At 48.0% G+C, this 20,871-nt stretch overlaps 1 protein-coding gene across 1 annotated transcript in view; it reads right to left on the minus strand.

Moving 5' to 3' along the window:
- Positions 1-20,871, minus strand: part of ANKDD1A (ankyrin repeat and death domain containing 1A) — a 35,312-nt gene that overhangs the window by 6,975 nt on the left and 7,466 nt on the right. The window contains 9 exon segments of the mRNA XM_060096115.1: positions 291-386; positions 2,017-2,115; positions 2,311-2,333; positions 5,416-5,491; positions 8,430-8,528; positions 8,949-9,047; positions 12,422-12,520; positions 13,198-13,302; positions 17,842-17,940. Coding sequence (XP_059952098.1) covers positions 291-386; positions 2,017-2,115; positions 2,311-2,333; positions 5,416-5,491; positions 8,430-8,528; positions 8,949-9,047; positions 12,422-12,520; positions 13,198-13,302; positions 17,842-17,940 — 795 coding nt within the window.

A 20,871-nucleotide genomic window follows, 5' to 3' on the forward strand; every position in this document is an offset into this window, starting at 1 on the left:
AGCAGATGACTCAAGGAGCTCAAAGTCTGATGGGGGCCATGAAACAGAAGACAAACGTATCACAGGCAAGGACCAGGAGAGGGGCGGGCCAAGTGCTGAGGGACCTCAGAGGAGGCAGGGGAATGTGATGGAGGGGCAGGAAGGCTTCCTGGAGGAGGTTGCCTTTGAGCTGATATATAACAGATGGGAAGCCTTGAACATTCTGGGAGCAGGAGGCATTTGCATCAGGGTCTCTGGCAAAGAGGGAGTCATGAAAGCTTGCAAGGGAGGTTGGTTGTGAGCAGAGGTACCTTATCTCTCAGGTTTAAGTTAACCCCAGCAATGAGGAGAATATCCACTATGTTCTGCCAGGTGTGCACAGCGGCAAGGTGAGGGGTGTCTGCTGCCTCTGGAAAAGAAGCCAAGAGGACGGAGAGCAGAAAAGCATGTAGAGATGGCCTGTGGCTCAAAGCCAGGACAGGACCAAGGTGGGTACACTCCCAACTGGGCCTTAACAGAGTTTCTCTAAGAAGTTACGTGGGGCTTCCCTGGTGGCGCAGTGGTTAAGAATCCACCTGTCAATGTAGGAGACACAGGTTCGAGCCCTGGTCTGGGAAGATCCCACATGCTGCAGAGCAACTAAGCCCGTGTGCCACAACTACTGAACCTGTGCTCTAGAGCCCATGAGCCGCAACTACTGAAGGCCAGGTGCCTAGAGCCCATGCTCCCAACAAGAGAAGCCACCGCAATGAGAAGCCTGCGCACCACAATGGAGAGTAGTCCCCGCTTGCCACAACCAGAGAAAAGCCCGCATGCAGCAATGAAGATGCAACGCAGTCAAAAATAAAAATAATAATGGTAATAAAATAAATTTATATAAAAAAAGAAGTTATGTGGGAGGGTAAACTGAATTTAATCATAAATATAATACTCAGCAAACTTAGTAAATAACAAAAAAGTAGAAAGAACAAAGAAAAAATACCACTCGCTATCCCACCTAAGTCAACCTCTGTTAACAGTCTTAGTACATTTCTTCTAGTATTTTCTTTAATGCAGAATGTTTTTAGTTTTATGGTTTTACATATTTGAGATCATCCTGTATATACATTTTGCATCTGTATAACTTCCTGCATATTATAAACTCTATAAACACCATTTGTTTGGCGGTACACGGGCCTCTCACTGGTGTGGCCTCTCCCGTTGCGGAGCACAGGCTCCGGACGCGCAGGCTCAGTGGCCATGGCTCAAGGGCCCCGCCGCTCCGCGGCATGTGGGATCCTCCCAGACTGGGGCACGAATCCGTGTCCCCTGCATCGGCAGGTGGACTCTCAACCACTGCACTACCAGGGAAGCCCTATAAACACCATTTTTTGTAACTCCATAAGAGCCTATCTATGCCTATACCATAATTTAACCAAGCACTTCTCTGTTATTAAGTATTTGGGGCCCTTTTTGAAATGAAAACTGATAGACTGCTACAACAAATATCTTGGTGCATGAGCTCTTAATATATTTCTGAAGCTCAACTCTCAGATGTGCAAATACTGACCATTTTAAAGGTATATGTTATATTCTGTCAAATTGCTTTCCACCACTAGTGGTTGTGTGTGGCGGCCCTGAGGATTGTATGGTTGGGGGGTGGATTGTGGGGATGGGGATTTTAAAACGCTCCTGATTGATCACAACTTCAGGACTCAGAGGCCTCTTGTTATACAAGATTAACCCAGTCACCCCTGCCCTGGGAATTTTCCCTAAAGGGAAAAAAAAATCAATGAAAGGAAAAGGTTGCATGTAGCAAAATGTTTACCACAGTGTTCTATACGTCATGACAAAAACTTGGAAATACTCAAATGTTCAAAACAGAGGAATGGTTGATAAAATAATGCTACCTTCAACAAATATTCAAACAACTTTTGACAAGCTGAAAGAGCAATTCCTTAATTCTGGGCCAGGCTAGTAGACCACCGTCAAGCCCTGCCAACCTGGGAGGATGCCCAGAGGCTCCATGGGGCCAAGATGGTTTCTGCAGCCAATTACATTGTCAACGGCGTCCAGGTCACTGCTGGTGTCGATGAGGAGCTGCACCAGGACGGGGAAGTTGTGCCTCACGGCGATGTGCACAGGAGAGGCGCCCTGCTGGGGGCGGGTAGAGACGCACAGATCAGTTAATGGGTCCCTCCCAGGACTGCCCAGCTGCAGGCTGGTGCTAGAAGATGGGAGTTGGGAGGAGTACAGTAAGTCCCCTACGTACGAACATTCAAGTTGCGAACTTTCAAAGATGCGAGCGTGCGTGCGCGTGTCCGATCACATAAATTAATTCACATGTCTGGCGTACATTGTCACATGCGTGCATCCTCTACTAGTCGTGCTTTTGTGTACTTTACTGTACAGTACTGTTGCTATGCAACACGAGGAGCTTACTGATGAAGACCTGATGGAACTGGAGGCTCAGTTAAAGGACAAAGAGACACAAGAGGAAGAAGAAGTAACTGAAGAAACGAAGAGATTCATGATGCAGGAAATGCACGTGGATTTTTCTTTATTTGAGGAAGCACTGTTAGTTTTTGAGGCACAGGACCCGAACACAGAACGGTACACGAAAGTTGCAACAGCCGTTCAGCTGCTGTGTCATCTATGATGAGAAAAAAAAGCTACTACCCAGACATCACTGAATCATTTTTTCAAGAGGGTAGATAGAATTGAATCCAGCAAGGAACCAGAACCTGTGCCATCAACGTCAGGCATGAGTGAAATTGCAGCTTGCCCTCCATCTCCTGTTGCTGATGATCCTTCAGCTCTACCATCTCCCACCTCCTCTCCTCCCTCCAGTCAGTAACTCTTCTTGCCTGTTCACTCAATGCCAGCCCCTGTATGCCAGCTGTTGTACTGTACTACTGTACTTTTCAAGGTACTGTACTGTAAGATTAAAAATGTTTTCTTTATTTTTTGTGTTTGTTTTTTATGTATTATTTGTGTGGAAAGTATTATAAACATATTACAGTACAGTACTATGTAGCCAATTGTGTTAGTTGGGTATCTAGGCAAACTTTGTTGGACTTATGAACAAATTGGACTTATGAATGTGCTCTCGGAACGGAACTGGTTCATGTGTAGGGGACTTACTGTATACATAGTGCTTCTGAGTTTGGACCTTCTCACTTCTCAGATGACATGAGTGGCCTGAGGAATTTACAGCCCACAGCCTGAATCCCTTGGGCCACAACTGATCCTCATGGTGGGTGGGAGCCTGAAATCCCAAGTTTGAGACCTTGCCATGCCAGGAACTCACTACGTGACTTTGGGCAAGTCATCTCGCTTCTCTGCTGCTCTTCATCTGGCAAGTGATGCTTGCTGAGGTCCCTTCTAGCAACAACACCTTAAGATTCTCTGCTATCTCATTTACTCCACACATGAACCTAGCAAGTATATAGGAATGGTATTCTTATTCGTACTTTCATCTTACAAATGAGAACACTTAATAAGTTCATAAAAGCTTACATGACACACCCAAGCACACATAACTAATAGAGACCCTGTGTTACTGGACTTTCTACCCCCGGCATCTAGGTAGGTGTTCAACAACTATTTATGTATGAAATGAATGAGTGAGAGAGCCAGCCAGGACCAGAACAGAGGTCTCACCCAAACCCAACATTCACCCAAGGCCTCACTCAAGGCTGGAGGACTCCATCTCCAGTGGTTCCCTGTGAGCACTGACTACATGACAAAGTGGACATACTGCCACAGCATCCTTCTGTCTAGGTGTATGGTGACACACATCTAGTAGAATAGTACAAAGCCAGAAAAATCAATGGGATATATCTATACTTACTGTGGAAAAACACCCTCACATGTTGAGTACCAAAAGGTGACAGAACAGAACACACACACATACAACAAAAATTCCCGTGACTGTTTAGGCCAGAAAAAAACAGTTTATGGATATTGGAAAAGAAGAGTTAAACTATATGATTACTAGTAGGCAACGTGACTGTATATCTACACAGGTCAAAATAGTTATTATAACTCCACCAAAAAAAAAAAAAAACCTCTAGCAAAATCAATGAAAAGTCATATAGAAGATAAAAATACCAAAGTCAATAGCATTCCTGTATTGAATGCCCACAAGAAATTACATATTTTAAAAAGATAGTCTATTTGCAATGATGGCCAAAATATATAAAGTACCTATGAAGAGTATAATTGGAAATGGCTATTACAAAGGCAAACAAAAACCATAGAACATCACTGAGGGATACAGAAGAAGACATAAAGAAATGGCGAGACATGTTTGTAGTGAAAAAATAAAATATTACAAAGATGACCATTTTCTCTTATATTATTTACAGGCTTAATGTAATCCCAAACCCAAATAGCAATAAATGACAAAAAGTATTCTGAAACACATCTAGAAAAGAATTTAAAAACCTAGGTGAAACTACCACAGAATTTCAGCAGTGTCCTCAGATCATTGCTAGATGACTGTGAAATCAAAATCAGGCCAAAAGAAGGTCTACTGTGAGGGCTTCCCTGGTGGTGCAGTGGTTGAGAGTCCGCCTGCCAATGCAGGGGCCACAGGTTCATGCCCCGGTCCGGGAGGATCCCACATGCCGCGGAATGGCTGGGCCCGTGAGCCATGGCCACTGAGCCTGCGCGTCCGGAGCCTGTGCTCCACAACGGGAGAGGCCACGACAGTGAGAGGCCCGCGTACCGCAAAAAAAAAAAAAAAGAAGGTCTACTGTGAGAGTGAATGGGCAGACATTGGAAACTGGCTCAAGTGCACAACTCGGATGGGCTAGGAAATTTAGCAGAGCTCTAATGGTGGCTCTCCAGGAAGCAGCAAGCCACAGAGATAAAATAACCAAGGACGCTGGATATGGCCTCCATCATCCTGGAAATAAGTCTGTGGGAATGTGGTAGGAAACGGGAGTGGCAAGAGAGCAAGTATTGCTTTTCATTGTTTTACATTTTATTTATAGAAACCTAAAGAACCAAAAAGAACAAAAGGCATCTGGTGAAAAGCCTTCTTCCCACCCTCAACACCCATCTGCTCTGTTGTCCCCACTCCAATGGTAACATCTTACAAAGCCACAGTACAATATCCCAACCAGAACACTGACATTGATAATACCCACCATCTTACTTAGATCTCCCCAGTTTCACTGGTAGTCATTTGTATACATGTGTGTTCTATGTAATTTTATCACACGTGCAGGTTTGTGTATCCCTTACATAGTCAAGATGCAGCACAGTTCCATCACCAGAAGGGTCCCTGTGTAGTCCTTTTATAACCCCACCCTCCTCCCTTCTCTGCCCCCCGCCCCCATCCCTAGCCCCCCGCCACCACTAATCTGTTCTCCATTTCTATTTTGAGAAGTGAGGTCCTGGGAGACTCGGCAGTTTATCCCCCGCCTCCTCCTCTTCCATCAGTGCTGCCTCCTGCATGGATGAGGGCCCAGGCCATGTCCTCAGAGCCACCGAGGGCGGCTTAGTAGAAGCAGCTCTGCTTTTTCTAGAGGGAAACAGGCATCAATGCAGCATACGAAAGACCCCTCACAGCAGGGTTTACAAAGCACTTTGAGATTCATTATCCCATTCACAGCTCACAATCCCCCTGGGATTATTATCCCCATTAAACCCTGAGACAGGAGAAATCAATGACTTGCTCAGGCCTAGTGACTAGTAAAAGGAGTTCACTATGGCCTCAGGATTTTCCTCACCTCCAGTCACAGACTCCGGAACAAAGGCCAAAGCCTCCACAGTTCCTTAGCCAGTAAAGACACGTGGAGTATAGACGCTGAGGAGATGGTTTTCAAGGAGGGGGACCAGTAAGGTTTACCTGTACGGGGCAAATCCCACCCAGCATGTACTGTCCAGCTGCAGCTGGTCTAAGCACATCCGCAGAGGAGCCTGGCAGGGCCAGAGGGAGGGCTTCTTCCTGGATGAGACTTCATCTCAGGCAGGACCCACTAGGTAACCAACTGTCCCAGATTGCCTGGGACTGAAGGTTCCCTGGATGTGAGACTTTCTGTTTTAAAATCAGGACAGTGTGGGGCAGACCAGGATGAGTTGGTCACCCTCCCAAAGTCGAGTCTGAGCAAGTTTACAGGGTGGCTGGGAATCCATCCACCTCCCTGTGGGAAATGCAATCACTTTAGGTTTGCCCCCTCCTCAGAGGCCCTGCTGCACGACACTGCGAGACGTGGGAGTGTCAGAATAGACCATGGCCTCTGCCAGAAACCTCAAGTCAAGGCTGGAGCACGAGACCCAGTGAGGTGGGCAGCTCCAAGCCACCAACGACCACCAGCTGGATCTAACCCCCTGAGTCTCTAAGCTCCCGTGCTGTTACTGCTGGGGAGGTGGCCATGGCATGACCTGGCTGTGCCCCCTCCCAGTGCCTGGTGCTGGGCACAGAGAAAGGGCCTTTCTGACTAAGGAGCAACACCTTGCTGATGGAAGTGAAACAGGAGTGAAGGGGGCAGGGCACAACCTTTAAAAGAATGACATATGGGCTTCCCTGGTGGCGCAGTGGTTGAGAGTCCGCGGGCCGATGCAGGGGACACGGGTTCGTGCCCCGGTCTGGGAAGATCCCACATGCCGCGCAGCGGCTGGGCCCGTGAGCCATGGCCGCTGAGCCTGCACGTCCGGAGCCTGTGCTCCACGACGGGAGAGGCCACAACAGTGAGAGGTCCGTGTACCACAAAAGAAGAAAAAAAAAAAAAAAAAAAGAATGACATAGCCACAGTACATGATGAAAACTAATGAGAACCAACTAGGTCCAAGATGGCAGAAGATTCGACCTCCAGTAGACCTTGAGCCTCATTATATGCTCACTGTAATACCTTAGCATGCTAAATGAGACACCCACCAGCACCATGACAGTTCTGAGGCTAACTATAAAAGGCCAAAAAGTGGGCAGTGGCCCAATCTCTGGAAACTCCTGCCCCTTCCTCAAAATAGTTGGAATAATCCTCCCACTCGTTAGCCTATGAAATTACCCAGTCCATAAAAACTAACCATGCCATATTTCGAAGCCTCTTGCCTCTTGCCTTCCGAGATAGCCCACACTCTATGGAGTGTGTTTCTCTCTAAATAAATCTGATTCTTACCTATCACTTCGTCTCCAAATTCTCTTGCAATGAAGAAAGAACCTTAAATTCACCAGCAACAGAAGGACATGGCTGGTGCCCTGGGATAGCTACTTTCCCCCTCTTGGCTGTAATGTCCCCCGCTATGCCCCTGGGGTAGTAGTCTTCACACCTTCCAGGGGAGCAAATTAAATGTTTTGTGGTTTATAAAGCATTATTCACATTTAAGGGAATTTACGATTTATATTATTATTATATTTACATTTGCCATTTTGCTATTTCTTTTCTTTTCTTTTTTCCGGCCGAGCTGTGCAGCTTGTCAGTCTTAGTTCCCCGACCAGGGATTAAACCTGGGCCCTTGGCAGTGAAAGTGCAGAGTCCTAACCACTGAACCACCAGGGAATTCCCTTTGCTATTTTTTTTCTGAATGTCTCTTGTTTTTTTTGTCCTGTTTCCCCTTGACTGCCTTCTTTTGTGTTAAATATTTTTAGCATATCATTTTCATTCCTCTGTTTTTAAACTATTTTTGCTATTATTTATATTATTCACTATTAATATTATTTTTGCTACATTATTGAAATTTAGAACAAAAAGAGAATTCCAGACTCTGCAGCCGTTCAACCAGCCAAGAAAGAATATTTGTCACTGATCTAAAAATAAAAAGCAAAACAAAACAAAAACACCAACTTCCTACCTAAAGAAAGGCCACAACCCCCTTTTCAAGGACACAGAGAATTTCTAATGGTCAACTCACAGAGTGCAATGGTAAGGGAGAAAGAGGCCTGTCCCAGAGGCACAACCAGGCTCCAGCTCTAATTGCAGTGTGAGCCTCATGTTGGGGACACCCCACCCCTAACCCCGCTGGGCAAGGCAAACGTTTCAGGCCATGAGCTCTGGAGTCAGGGGAATAGACTTTTCAGACTCAGCTTTGCTTCTTACCAACTTGTGACCTGGGAAAGTCACTGAACCTCTCTCATCTGTAAAATGGGGGGAATTTTTCTGAGGTAATAGTTATGAAAGGGCTTTGTGAACTGTCACGTGCCCAGCAATAAGACACTAATGGGTACTGAGCTCCTATTATGTCCCAGGCAATATGCTAGGTATTTAGGCTTCATAGCAATATAAAATAGTAAGTATATATCACCTCCAATTTATAGTTGAGAAATGAGGCTCAGAGAGATTAAGTAACTTGCCCAAAGTCACAGAGCTCAGCAGTAGAGAAGTCAAGTCCAGAACCTGAGCCTGTTCCCTCACAGCCTTGTTCACACAATGTTCAGGAATCATCGTGGCTGCTACAGTTGACACAGTCACGTCTCTGCAGGCAGCCGAGGGCACACACCAGTCGTGAGGAGGCCCGGCTACCTGGGTGAGGACATTCGCACTACTCCCGGCCCTGAGGAGGAGCTGCACACAGTCGGGGTGGATCCCTTCAGCAGCTGCGTGCAGGGCAGTCAGATCTTCCTGAAACACAGGGGAGCGGTGTGAGGATGGCAGGACGCTGAGGCCAGAGCCTGAGACCGGAGGACACCCCTTCTGCCAGGGCTCCAGGGCTCTTTGAGCTCTCCCCTCCCTGCTACTGCAGACATGACCTGGTGATCTGTGGTTCCCGGAGCCCCGCACCTGATTCTCACCTTGAGGGGCATAGGGTGCATTCACTCCCTCCGCCACAGCTCTGCTTGTGTTCTCCTTGCCCTCCAAGCCGCCTCATCCCTGCTCGGTCTATTCCCTCCTACTCCATTCTGGCCACAGTGACCTCTCCCTTCTTTGAACGCACACTCCTGGCTTCAGAGCCCCTACCAGGGGAAATCAGGCTGCACCACGGGCTGCGGGCTCCTGGAAGGCAGGGGGCAAGCCAGTGTCACACACCTCTGCATCCTCCACCGCATTCCTCTCCTCCAGGTTCAGCCTGACGTCCATGAGTCGCTGCAGCACAGCCAGGTGGCCCCAGAGGGCGGCCGGGTGAAGGGCTGTGTTCCCCTCCTGCGGGGAGAAGGGCTCCTGAGGGGTCAGTGGAATCACAGAGGCTTGCAGGCCCTGGGGACCCACTGGAGCTGAGATCCAGAGAGGGGAGACATGTCCAGGGTTATAGAGCAAGTTGGTGCACGCTGGGCACGCTGCACGCTGGGCCAATGCCACCCTGCTCTGAGAACTGTGCCAAAAACTACCAAAAACAAGGGGCACTTTCAAGGGCCAAGTTCTGGTCTCTTTTCTTACACTTTAAGATGGACATATTACTTAAAAAAAAATTTTTTTTTAATCCCTATTTTTCCATGCTCCAGTCTAAAGCCAGTCCCAACTCAGTGACCCCAGATCCATCCCCTCCCTCTGCTCAGGCCACAGCCCCAGACACTCTCCTTGTGCTCAGGCTGCGCCCAGCAGCCACATGGCCTAATCACTCGCCTCCTGTGCCTTTGCTCAAGATGTCAGCTTCTCATTGAATAGTGCAGCCCACAGTGACCACAGTACTGAAAACCACAACTCCCATTTCCTCTTCTCCTGATCCCCTTATCCTGCTCCACTTTTCCTTTTCCCCCATAGCACTGACCACCTAACACCCTCTATAATCCACTTGTATACTATGCTTGTTGTTTATTGGCTGGAACATAAGCATCACAAGGGCAAGGATTTTTGTCCATTTTGTTCTCTGAAATTTCCCCAAGTGCCTAGAATAGGGCCTGGGCACATGACAGACACTCAGTAGATATTTGTTCAATGATAATACATAATGTGATGGAGAGCTTGACCTGTGTCTCCTGGAACTCAAGAACCAGAGGATTGGGAGCAGCCTCACCCTTGAGAAGTCTAAAGGTGACAGTGACAGAGCCAAGAGAGGCGGCCCTACTGGGCGGGCAAAGGGCACAGTGTTCTTTGTGTTGGAAGTGGTCCCACAGAGGGCAGCCTATTTGGGATCGTCCTTAAAGGGATCTTGCTGCAGGAGGGTAAGGGGCCCCAGGGAAGAAGAGGCAGCTGGACGTGGCCAGCCCGAGAAAAGGTATGTCCCTACAGAGGAACCACAGATGGGGGACCAGGACAAGGACCCTGAAGGGACCCACAAAAGCATCCAGAAGGGAGGACCCAGCTTCAGCCATGCATCATGCCCAGAAGGCCATGGGGACAATCGAGGTGAACCAGTCACAGGGGCCTCCTGGGTAAAGTGCTTTCCTCTGCCCTGGCCTGTCTCAGTACCTTCCCCAGGAGACATTCAGTTTAGGCACAGATATCTATAAAGGGCCCAATGAGGATGTGAACACATACAGAAGCCGAAGCAGTACTTAAAATAGTTAAAAACATACCCTGCCCCCATGATAGATAAACACACACATAAACAGCTATAACTATCTTACAGGGTCAAGGAGGAAACATCTACATTTCCTTTATGATCATCATTATATTATATTAATAAACAAAATTAAGTTTAAAAAATCCCCTCACAGATTTTTTCGGCTCTTCTCCCACCTGCTCCGTGGTCGGCTCGCCACAGCAAGCAAGGGTCAGGCTGTGGGCGGTGTAGCCACAGCCTTAAGTCTCTGTGTTCAAAGAGACCGGAAGGAAGTGTGTGAACGTTGGGGTCTGGCACGTGCCCCCAGTTAGCAGAGCTGTGGAAACAGGGCAGGGCTTCCCTCTTCCTTCTGGATTATAAATATCTACTTCCTGCCCTTTGAAGCTGCAGATGGCATGGACCCCCTGCCAGGGCCCTCACACTCTGCCCAGGCAGGACAGGGGGCTGGGTGGAAGGAGGCCTTGGCCTTGGGCCTGGCCTCTCCCCTCCGTCTGTGGGGACATCCAGCCTCTCCACCTCTGTGGGGCTCTGTCAGCCTCCCCTTGACATTTCCGGAGGAATTAATCACTCTGTCTGGGCTCTCAATGCCTCCCTACCACAGCACCTGCAGCGTGAGGTATGTTGTCATCTGTTCTGACAGGTCTGTCCCCCTACACAGGCTGGCGGGTCCTAGCACGAGTCAGACCTTCAGTGGCCCAAAGCCTTGAAAAGCTTACTGTGCCCTCTCCCCAAATGAAATTCAAAATGAAAACATTCCTCATTGGAAAATACAACACTTAACAGGGACATGTAATTTTAAAAACTTCTTCCTAGAATTTCTGATTGCAAGATTCTGGGTAAGTTCACCAAAGCTGAACTTTTCTTGCTTTCTAGTTTGGTGCTCCTGCTCTCTTGGGGCCCTGAGTACATCTTTTTTTTTTTCTTGCCTCCTGGGTAGATGTGTCCTGGCAAGGGTCATCCTTTACCCTTGTCTGTACTCCCAGTTCCTGGCTCAGGGCCTGGCACAGAGCACAACCTGCTCCGCCCATGTTTCTGAAATGAAGGAAATCAGCCTGATCTGAATCTCAGAACCTGACTTAGCCTTTTCATCCTGAAAGGCTGAGTGTGGGTGGACAGATTTGGTGCAGAACCCCAGGGCTCAGGGCCGCAGGAGGCAGCCTGATGAAGGAGGAGCACAGGGGAGCATCAGGATGCTGGTTCCAAACCCAGCTCGACCTTTGTCTTGCTGTGTGACCTTGGCTAAATCCCCTTCCCTGGGCCTCAGCTTCCACTTCTGTAAAATGAGAAGGTTGAACTGGCCCTTGATCTAAGATCCTGTGATCCATTGGTCTGTGAGCTCTGTCACTAGCTTTGTAAACAGAACTCCTTGTATCCTAGCCAAGCATATTAATCAGAAAATTAACAGTGGAATTCTTCCCTTTGTTGGAAGCACTGTTTAGAATTTGCTGCAACACATTTGCCTAATGATTTGCAACGATCCACTGATACAAGTCATTTGTAGGGTAGTCCTCTTGGGTCCCAACCCCTCACCTATTCTCAGATAGGTGAATTCCTGCTTATAAGCTCTCCACCCTGAATGAACTGCTCCCTCCTCAGCGGTCTCATCCTACTTTTGCCATAATCATAGTAGATTACTAAAACACAAAGAAAGCAAATAACCAGCAGGCATGTGGCTACCGTCCCCCAACTCCTCCCCATTCCCCCCAGCAACAGACATCCCCAGTGGAATCACAGCCCCGCTCAAACCCACTCCAGGCATCACTACCAACCAATCAGATTTGCCATCCTGGCTCCCCACATTGGCTCACAGCTCTTTCCTAGGATTGTGGTTGAATTCCTTGATTAAGAAACTGTGTCTTGGGCATCTTTGTGCTCTTCACCCAGAGCACATGGCTGGCCCATAGTGTGTGCTCGAAAAATGCCTGTTGCATGAGCATCAGACACATGCTGATCTTTGGGCCACCAGCCCCTCTAGCACACTGCAGTTGGCAGTAGACACAGGTGAGCTGCCCGTGACCACCCCGGTCAGGAGCCCAGAGCCCGGCCCTCCCCCTGGGACCCATGGTCACAGTACCTTGTCTTTGACACTGTGGTCACAGCCAGAGCCCACAAGGAAGTCCAGAGAATCCAGCTGCCTGTGCTCTGCAGCCCAATGAAACACTTCCCTTCCCAGCTGGCGGGGGAGGAGAAGAAAGTGAATCTTCCTCGCCCTGGCCACCTGGCCTCAGTTTCCCCAACCACACTGGGGCACTTGCAGTGCTCCAGACACTCTCCCCCACCTTGCCCTATACACCCTGCCTGGAAAGCCCAGACCATCTTCCCCACAAGACCCCACTTGGCGTGTCCCTCCCCCACTGAAATCCTCCTGTGGCTCCTGAATAAAGGACCCATTCCTGAGGCTGGGGGTTGAGATCTCCATAAAGGCCCCTAACAACCTCTCAGGCCTTCATTCCCAAGATTCTAACCCATCTGAACTCACACACCAAAAGCCCTTTTCCTCTAAAGCTCTAGCAATTGTCTCTCCTCCACCTGGAATGCCCCTTGCTTTCTAATCTTACTGATGAAATCTATTCATTTACCAAATTCCACCTCCTCCAGGAAGCAGAAAGCACTGTCTCCCTTCTCTAACCTGTCTAGTCCATATCAGAGTCTCTCTGAGGGAACTGACCATGTGCTGCTGGCGTCCTGCTCATTTGTGCCCTAATGCCCCTTCTAGACAAGCAACTCCCTGAGGTGGGGTCCAGTCTGCACTACCCATGGCTCAAGGGATGCACTCAAGGAAAGTACAGGAGAGGCCCCAGGAATCCCAAGCCCGATGGGAAGGACACACAGCCTTGAGGCCACACTCACCTTGTCAGCGTGGTCCAGGGCCACGTCCTCCAGGTCCTCTGTTATGAATGCCAGCACTGGCACATGGCTTTTTTGGGCTGCGCAGTGCAGTAAGGTCAGTCTGTCCTGGAAACAAGCCCAGGGTGGTCCCTGCAGTCTGCGAAGGGAGGCCCTGCTCACACACTGGTTGTCTCCCAAACAATGAGTGTTTGGGATCAGAACAGCTTTCCAAAGGAAACCACACTGAAAATGGGGATAGGCCCCTGGGACATCCGCAGGACCCACTTAGCCTCACGGGGGCTGGTGGGAGTCAGGATGCCAGAGTTCAAATCCCAGCTCCAGCATTTATCAGCTCTGTGGTCTTCGGCAAGTTACCTATACCTCTCTGAGCCCCCATTTCCTCATAGGTCAAGTTAGGATAATACAGGCTTATTGTGCTTCACTTTATTGAAGGTCTCTTAGCCCCAGAAGCAATATTCAAGTGAGGGAGGTTTGCAAATCCTATGTTTATAGCCCACAGCTTCTACCCTGGCCTTGCATTACAGGTAGATTATTTGGAGTAGTTTTCCAAATAGATTGTAACCATCAATGGGTCATAAAAATCAATGGAACAGTCTTCTACATCTTGACAGTGGTTTGGGTTACAGAGTAGTAGCACTTGTCAAATTTCAGTCTGTAGGGACTTCCCTGGTGGTGTAGTGGATAAGACTCCACACTCCCAATGCAGGGGGCCTAGATTCCATCCCTGGTCAGGGAACTAGATCTCACATGCAGGCCGCAACTAAGAGTTCACATGCCACAACTAAGGAGCTGGCGAGCCGCAGCTAAAATGAGGAGCCCTGGAGCCGCAACTAAGAAGTCCGCAAGCCACAACTAAGACCTGATGCAACCAAATAATAAATAAATAAATAAATAAATAAATATTTTTTTAAAAACTCAGCTTGTATTTCATTGTATATAAAGAATTTGAACTCTAGTTAATAATATGCATGCTGACATATTTAGAGGGAAGTACATTGATGTCTGTAATTTATTTTGAAATACATCCAAAATCTACAAAGAACTCTAAAAACTCATCAGTAAGAAATTATCCCAATTAAAAAATAATCTGCACACCAAAGAAGATATATGGAATGGCAAATAAGCACATGAAAAAAAAAAATGACATCATTAGTCATTATTGAAATGCAAATTAAAACGACAAAGGTTTCTAACAATAGAGTATGGAAAAGGAAAAATGCTAACATTCCAGTGGAGAAACCTGGCCGACACCACTTTAACCAAGTGATCAAGCTTGATATTGTGATTTACAATAAGAAATATATATTTGGTCTTTGTCCTGGCTCCTGGCACAGAGCTCCTAAAACCCTAGGAATCTCCTAAATGGTAACCGTGATAAAGGTGTCTTTTATGATGTTAACGAGGTGACTTGAAGCCCCTAAGTAACCAAAGGATGGGGGCTGGTTGCCGGGGGAACCAACAGTGAGTAGAGGGTTGGAACTTCCAGTCCCACCTCCCCACCTCTGAGGAGAGGAGAGGGGATGGAGGTTCAGTCAATGACTAAGGGCTGAGAATTTAATCTATCAAGTCTATGTAATGACGCCTCCATTAAAAACCCAAAAGGACAGGGCTTGGATAACTTCCAGGTTGGTGAATCAGATCACATCCATGTGCCAGGTCCCAAACTCCATGGGGACACAAGCACCTGCGTTCAGGATCTTGCCCTATGCATCTCTTCATCTGGCCATTGATGATTCCTATCCTTAATATCCTTTGTAATAAACCAGAAATATAGTAAGTAAACCGGCTACCTGAGTTCTGAGAGCCGCTCTAGCAATTAATCGAACCTGGGGAGGGGGTTGTGGGAACTTCTGATTTACAGGCAATTATATAGCCAGGCAACCACCTGGGCTTGTGATTGACATCCAAAGTGTGGGCAGTCTTGTAGGACTGAACACTTAACTGGCAGAATCTGACATTATCTCCAAGTAGTGTCAGAAATGAGTTAAATTTGTGGACTCCCGGTCAGTGTCCACAGGGAACTGAGTTAACTGCTTGGTGATGTGGAAAAAACACAAATTGGAATTGGTGTCAGAACTGGATCAAGAGACCGTCACCAGTGACGAATCACAATGGTATCACATGCCCCCGATAGGAGGTAATGAGAAGGGCATTTGACCTCTGTGATCTTCTTCCCAAAATTCCATAACCCCAATCTAATCATGAGAAAAACATCAGACGAAACCAAATTGAAGGATATTCTACAAAATACTTGACCAGTACCCTTCAGAAGCGGCAAGGTGATGAAAAACAGGATGGACTGAGAAACTGTCCCAAGATCAAGCAACAGGACTGTGCTACTCTTAACATCAAGAGGAGGAATCCGATATTTTCCTCCCCGACACGAGGCTGACCCTGTGATGGGATTAGACCAGTAGAATGCGGTAGAGGTAATATCTCAAGAAACCTTGCTACGTCTACTCTTGCTCTTTTGATGTCCTGGGGCTGTCACAGAAGGAAGTCTCCATGAATGTCAGCTACCACCTGGAGACACTGGCCACACCATCTGCGACGTTCCCTCTTCCTGCAGAGGCCCCAGACATGTGCTGACTGTGTCCTCATAAGTGAGCCCAGGCAAGGCCAGAGGAACTGACCAGCCTATGATATTATGAAAAACCATAAATCGATGTTACTTTAAGCCACTACATTTTAGAGTGGTTTGTTACCAAAAACAGAAAACTAATATGGAGTGGACCTGCTTAACTAGAAGATCCACTACGCAGAGCACTGCCCTCCACACACACTTAAGACCTCACCTCCCTCATTCTAGAACACTGAGGCTCATTCTGTGTTGATAGCAAATTTCATCGCAACAGCTACTGGATTCTCCAAGACCACTGAGACTCTCTCTAAGGCTAAGCTAGACAGGCAGGACTGGACAGGAGGGCCCTCAGCTTGAAACTGGGCTTGGATCCCACACTCTGGGCTTGGATCCTGTGGCCCATAACCTAGGGGTATCCTTCACTGAGAGCTGTCAGACATTTCTACCACTGCCAACAAGATCCAAACAATGGTATAGGGCAGACCTCCTGTGTGCCATGGCCCTTTTTGGTGTCTGATGAACACCCATCTATTATCTTACAGTTCTGGAGGTCAAAAGTCTAAAATGGGCTGGGAGGGCTGCTTCTCTTCTGGAGTTTCTAGGAGAATCCATTTCCTGGCCTTTCCAGCTTCTAGAGGCTACCTGCATTCCCTGGCTTGTGGGTCACATTACTCCAACCTCTGCTTCCTTCAATCACATCTCCTTCTCTGACTCTCCTGCCTCCCTCCTTCTTTCCCCTAAAAGGACATGTGGGCACATGTGGATAATCCAGAATAGTCTCCCCATCTCAAGGTCCTTAACTTAATCACATCAGAAAAATTCCTTTTGCCATGTTAGGTTCTAGAGTTCACAGGTTCTAGGGATAGGGATATGGACATCTTGGGGCGGACAGCATTCTGCCTACCAGAAAAGAAAAACAGTGATATTGAAATAGAATTATCAAAATATTAAAACCCGAATTTTTTATCTAGTAGCATATGTGCTTTATTGATCCATTAAACAACAAGATCTAGTGAAAGGTCTAATAACTACCATGATTTCAAAGTAATGATGAGCATAAACAGTATTTTGAGATAACTGCAAAAACTGTAATGTGATATGAAAAGAGCTACATTTTGTCTTAGAGGCAATGTCACAGGTAATATTAATTCTACCTGCATTCATCATGGAAAGAAATGCTAAAATTTTAAGCAGAGGGCAGTTTAAAAAAAAAAGGTCCTTGTTTTCCCTTCAAAGTTCATGGATCCCCAAATTCTGTCTCTCTAAGGACCAAGGTTGAGAACTCCTGGCTGAAGGTATTTGGCCCAGAAATGTTTGCATTTTCATAAGGGCCACCAACTCCCTAAAAGTTGAGACACCAGTTCAGGGATTCTGGGCACTCTTGACTCCCTGGGGCTCTCCTCCCTCAAACCATAGCACACACCAGTGAGCAACAGGGGACTGCCAGGGTCGCTAACGTGCCAGGCACTGGGCCAGGTACTTGAGACACAGCACCGCACTTACTTCTGCCTCGGCTCAGAGATGGGTACCAGCACCCCTATTTCCAAATGGGAAAACTGAGGCTCAGGGTGGTAAAATAATTTGCCCAAGGTCCCAGAGTTTGGTAAATGGTACTTTGCTCCTTCTACCTGGCCATACTGACCGCAAGGGAGCCGGGGCCCCGTGGGAGGGAGAAGGCCCTACCTCCTTCTCATGTAATCTTCTGAGGGTGTTACTTTAATTCCCCTTTGTGAACAAGAGGCTGGCCAGAGGGCTGGGGACTGTCCCAACATCACAGAGTGGTAAAGAGTAGGGGGATCAGAAGCCAGGGGCTTTCAATGCTGATGAAAGAGGCGTCCCCAGGCCCTTCCAGCCCCAGTGGAAGTAGTGAGGGTCCCAGCTTCACAAGGCTGAGCTCAGGTGGGGGTTCAGGACGGCTCTCAGAGGGTCGAGGCAAGCTGGGGCAGGCAGAGGCACATGAGGAGACAGAAGGGGCAGTGATGGGGATAGGCAGCAGAGGTGGGGGCAGCCCTGTGAAGCAGGAGGTAGAGAGAGGGCAAGGGGGCTGCCAGCTGAGGCCTTACCTTGTTCTTACAGTGGATCTTGGCCCCGGAGTTGACCAGGATCTGGAGGATCCGTAAGTGGCTGAACCAGGCAGACAGGAGAAGCGCATTCATCCCAAACTCGGGGAGAGGACATGGCGGGGGAAGGGAGGAGACTATGAGGGGGCATGGCTGTGCCACCTGGGCCCAAGTGTGCTTTGCACAATCGTTCAACCATAAGGGACCTTGAGTGCCACCCAGGCCGGGGAGCTCTGGGCTTTAGGAATTTAGAGTCCAGGAAGCTGTTTTAAACAGAGGCTGATAAACTATTGCAAACTTTCCCCCCCGCCCCCGAGTTTTATTGACAAATAATTGACATACATCACAGTATAAGTTTAAGGCATACAGCATGATCGTTTGATTTACATATATTGTGCAATGATCACCACAGTAGGTTCAGCTAACAGCCATCTTCTCACATAGATACAAAGAAAGAAAGAAAAGAAAAAAGGGAAAAAGATTTTCTCCCTGTGATAACTCTGAGGATTTACTCTCCCAACAACTGCAAACTTTTGTGGGGATACCAAATAAACCTTAAAAATAAAAGAGCTGCCATCTCCTCTCACTACCAGTTCATAAAGATGGACCATTTTACCACAAAAAATGTGAAAGGAGCTGATCTCAGAGTATACGCTTTCCAAATACAGCTTCATGAAACATACACTGCGTTGTTCTAATTTTCTGATTTTCTGTGACTGGTGAAGACCTCATCCTGGACTGGCGTTTGAGAATCAACTGTTTGAATCTCCTGCGGAACATCCTCCAGGCAGATGGCTTAGGTCTGTGCACATGAAGGGACGGCATCTTGCCGCTGCACAAGACAACCACTGCACTGTCAAACACTTCTCACCGTGAAAAGCCCCTCCTCATGTGGAACTGAAATCTGCATCCCTGTGCTTTCCACCCTACTGGCCCTTTGGAGCAACTGAAAATACATCTAGGCCTTCTTCTGATGGCAGCCCAGATCCTATTTGCAGGATGCTCTTCCTCAACATCTGCGAAGTGTGTCCAGGTCACTAGAGCCCCTGCACTGACCTCCACCTTCGTGGGGCTCTGCATCTGAGGGCAGGCTTCATCCCCACCTCTACTGAGTCTTTCCTTCTCTGTGAAGAGCACCCCCAGGCCTCCAAACTCACCTCCCAGGATGCACTGACAGCCAGCCACCCTCTTAGAAGTGGTTTTTCTCTGTCTTTCTTTGAGTGTGGTGGGATGCGGCAGGGTCTGAGCAGAACAGAGGCCTGGGAGATCATCACCACCTCCTGCCTACAGGCCGCACTGGCCTCCCTCAGCTTTGGGCGGCCCCAAAGTTTGTCTCTAGTTGGGCGTTCAAAGACCAGACATATTTTCCCGCCAAAACAGGGTCATGTGTGGCTCTGGGTCCCCTGGTGAGGCCAACAGCCTGTCATTCATGGAATGAGCCCACAGGGTGACCTGGTACTGATGGGCCACAGAATCTCCCCACAAGCATAAGAAGCAGGCTTGCAGTGGGAAAATGCTCCCAAGTCCAGCTGGGAGCAGAAATGCAGAGCTCACCTCAGGAAGGGCTAAGGGATCAGTGTCCCCTGATGTGTCCTCATCCCCAGCACACTCTAAGCTGCCAGAAGAACAGGGTTGGCCTAGTCCTGAATCAGCCTCAATTTCACAGTCTGGACCTCTGGGGGAAAGAGTGCCTCACCCCAGCACCTGCACAGAGCACCCTAGTCACAACCACTTCCCCACTTGGCTCCACAAAGAGCTTCTGGGGGGGTACCAGGAAAAGGGGTCTTAGTGGTTGGCACCAGAATCCCTCTTAGGGACAGAACTGGGTTTGGGTAAAAGCTGTGACAAGTGGTTGGGATGAAAGGTGAAACCCAGAAAGAACTGACTGGGCATCATGTCAGGAATTTGGAGGCAGGGCGGGGACAGTGCAGACAAGGACAGCATTGAAAGTGGGGCAGGGGAAGAGGCCAAGCCCAAGACAAGGAAAGGACCAAGGGACTTTAAAGAACAGGAATGGCATAGAGAACAAACTTGTGGTTGCCAAGGGGGAGGGGGGAGGAGGGAGGGATGGGCTGGGAGTTTGGGGTTAGTAGATGCAAACTATTACATATAGAATAGATGGACAAGGTCCTACTGTATAGCACAGGGAACTATATTTAGTGTCCTGGGATAAACCATAATGGAAAATAGTATAAAAAAGAATGTATGTATATGTATATCTGAGTCACTTTGCTGTACAGCAGAAATTAACACAACATTGTAAATCAACTATACTTCAATTTAAAAAATAAATTTAAAATAAAGAAAAAAGAAAGCATATGGTAAAGGAAAGAAAATAATAAAGAACAGGAATGTCAAAGACAAGATTTTAGGATTTTTACATTGTTTTTGTGTGTAATGTAAATCCCCTCCATCTCTTATTTTGGAAAGCCTGCCCCACATCAAAGTGTGTGAATGGGGTCTCTATGGAAAGTGGGGAGAAGGACTGTGATCCATGTTAGGGGTGATGCCAAGGTAGAGACAAAGGACTATGTGCAAAATTTCAAGAGGACGGCAAAAGCCGAGCAGAAGCTGGAAGAGCCAAGAGTGACCACATGAATTTAAGCCCTTCCTCCTGAAACCTTGGGTAGGTGATGGACCCACCATAGCACCTCAAATGGGGACTAGAGTTGGTCTCAGCTAGAACCAAAGAGGCCAGGAGACCCAGCACTGGCTCAGAGCTCAGCCACTGGTAGAATATCAGTAACTGTGGGCTAGCTGGATGACAAAGGTCAGAGTCCAAGGGGAGAAGCCCACAGGAGCTTGGGAATGAAAAGGGTCAAGGCTCAAGGCTGGGGGAGGAGAGTCATGGGAGACAGAGCCTCTTGCCAGTGGGAACCCCAAGATACCTCACTGTCCTAGTTCCAGGAACTATCTAGGACAGAGCCCTGTGGCTTTTCACTAGAGACCTTCCCCCCAACAACAGGATTTCCCTTCTCCAGTGTCTCCTCTACCCTCCTGCTATTAAAGTAGGCATGCCTACCAGCCTTCTTA

Source organism: Mesoplodon densirostris, chromosome 4, assembly GCF_025265405.1.
Source record: "Mesoplodon densirostris isolate mMesDen1 chromosome 4, mMesDen1 primary haplotype, whole genome shotgun sequence".
Lineage (NCBI taxonomy): Eukaryota > Metazoa > Chordata > Mammalia > Artiodactyla > Ziphiidae > Mesoplodon > Mesoplodon densirostris.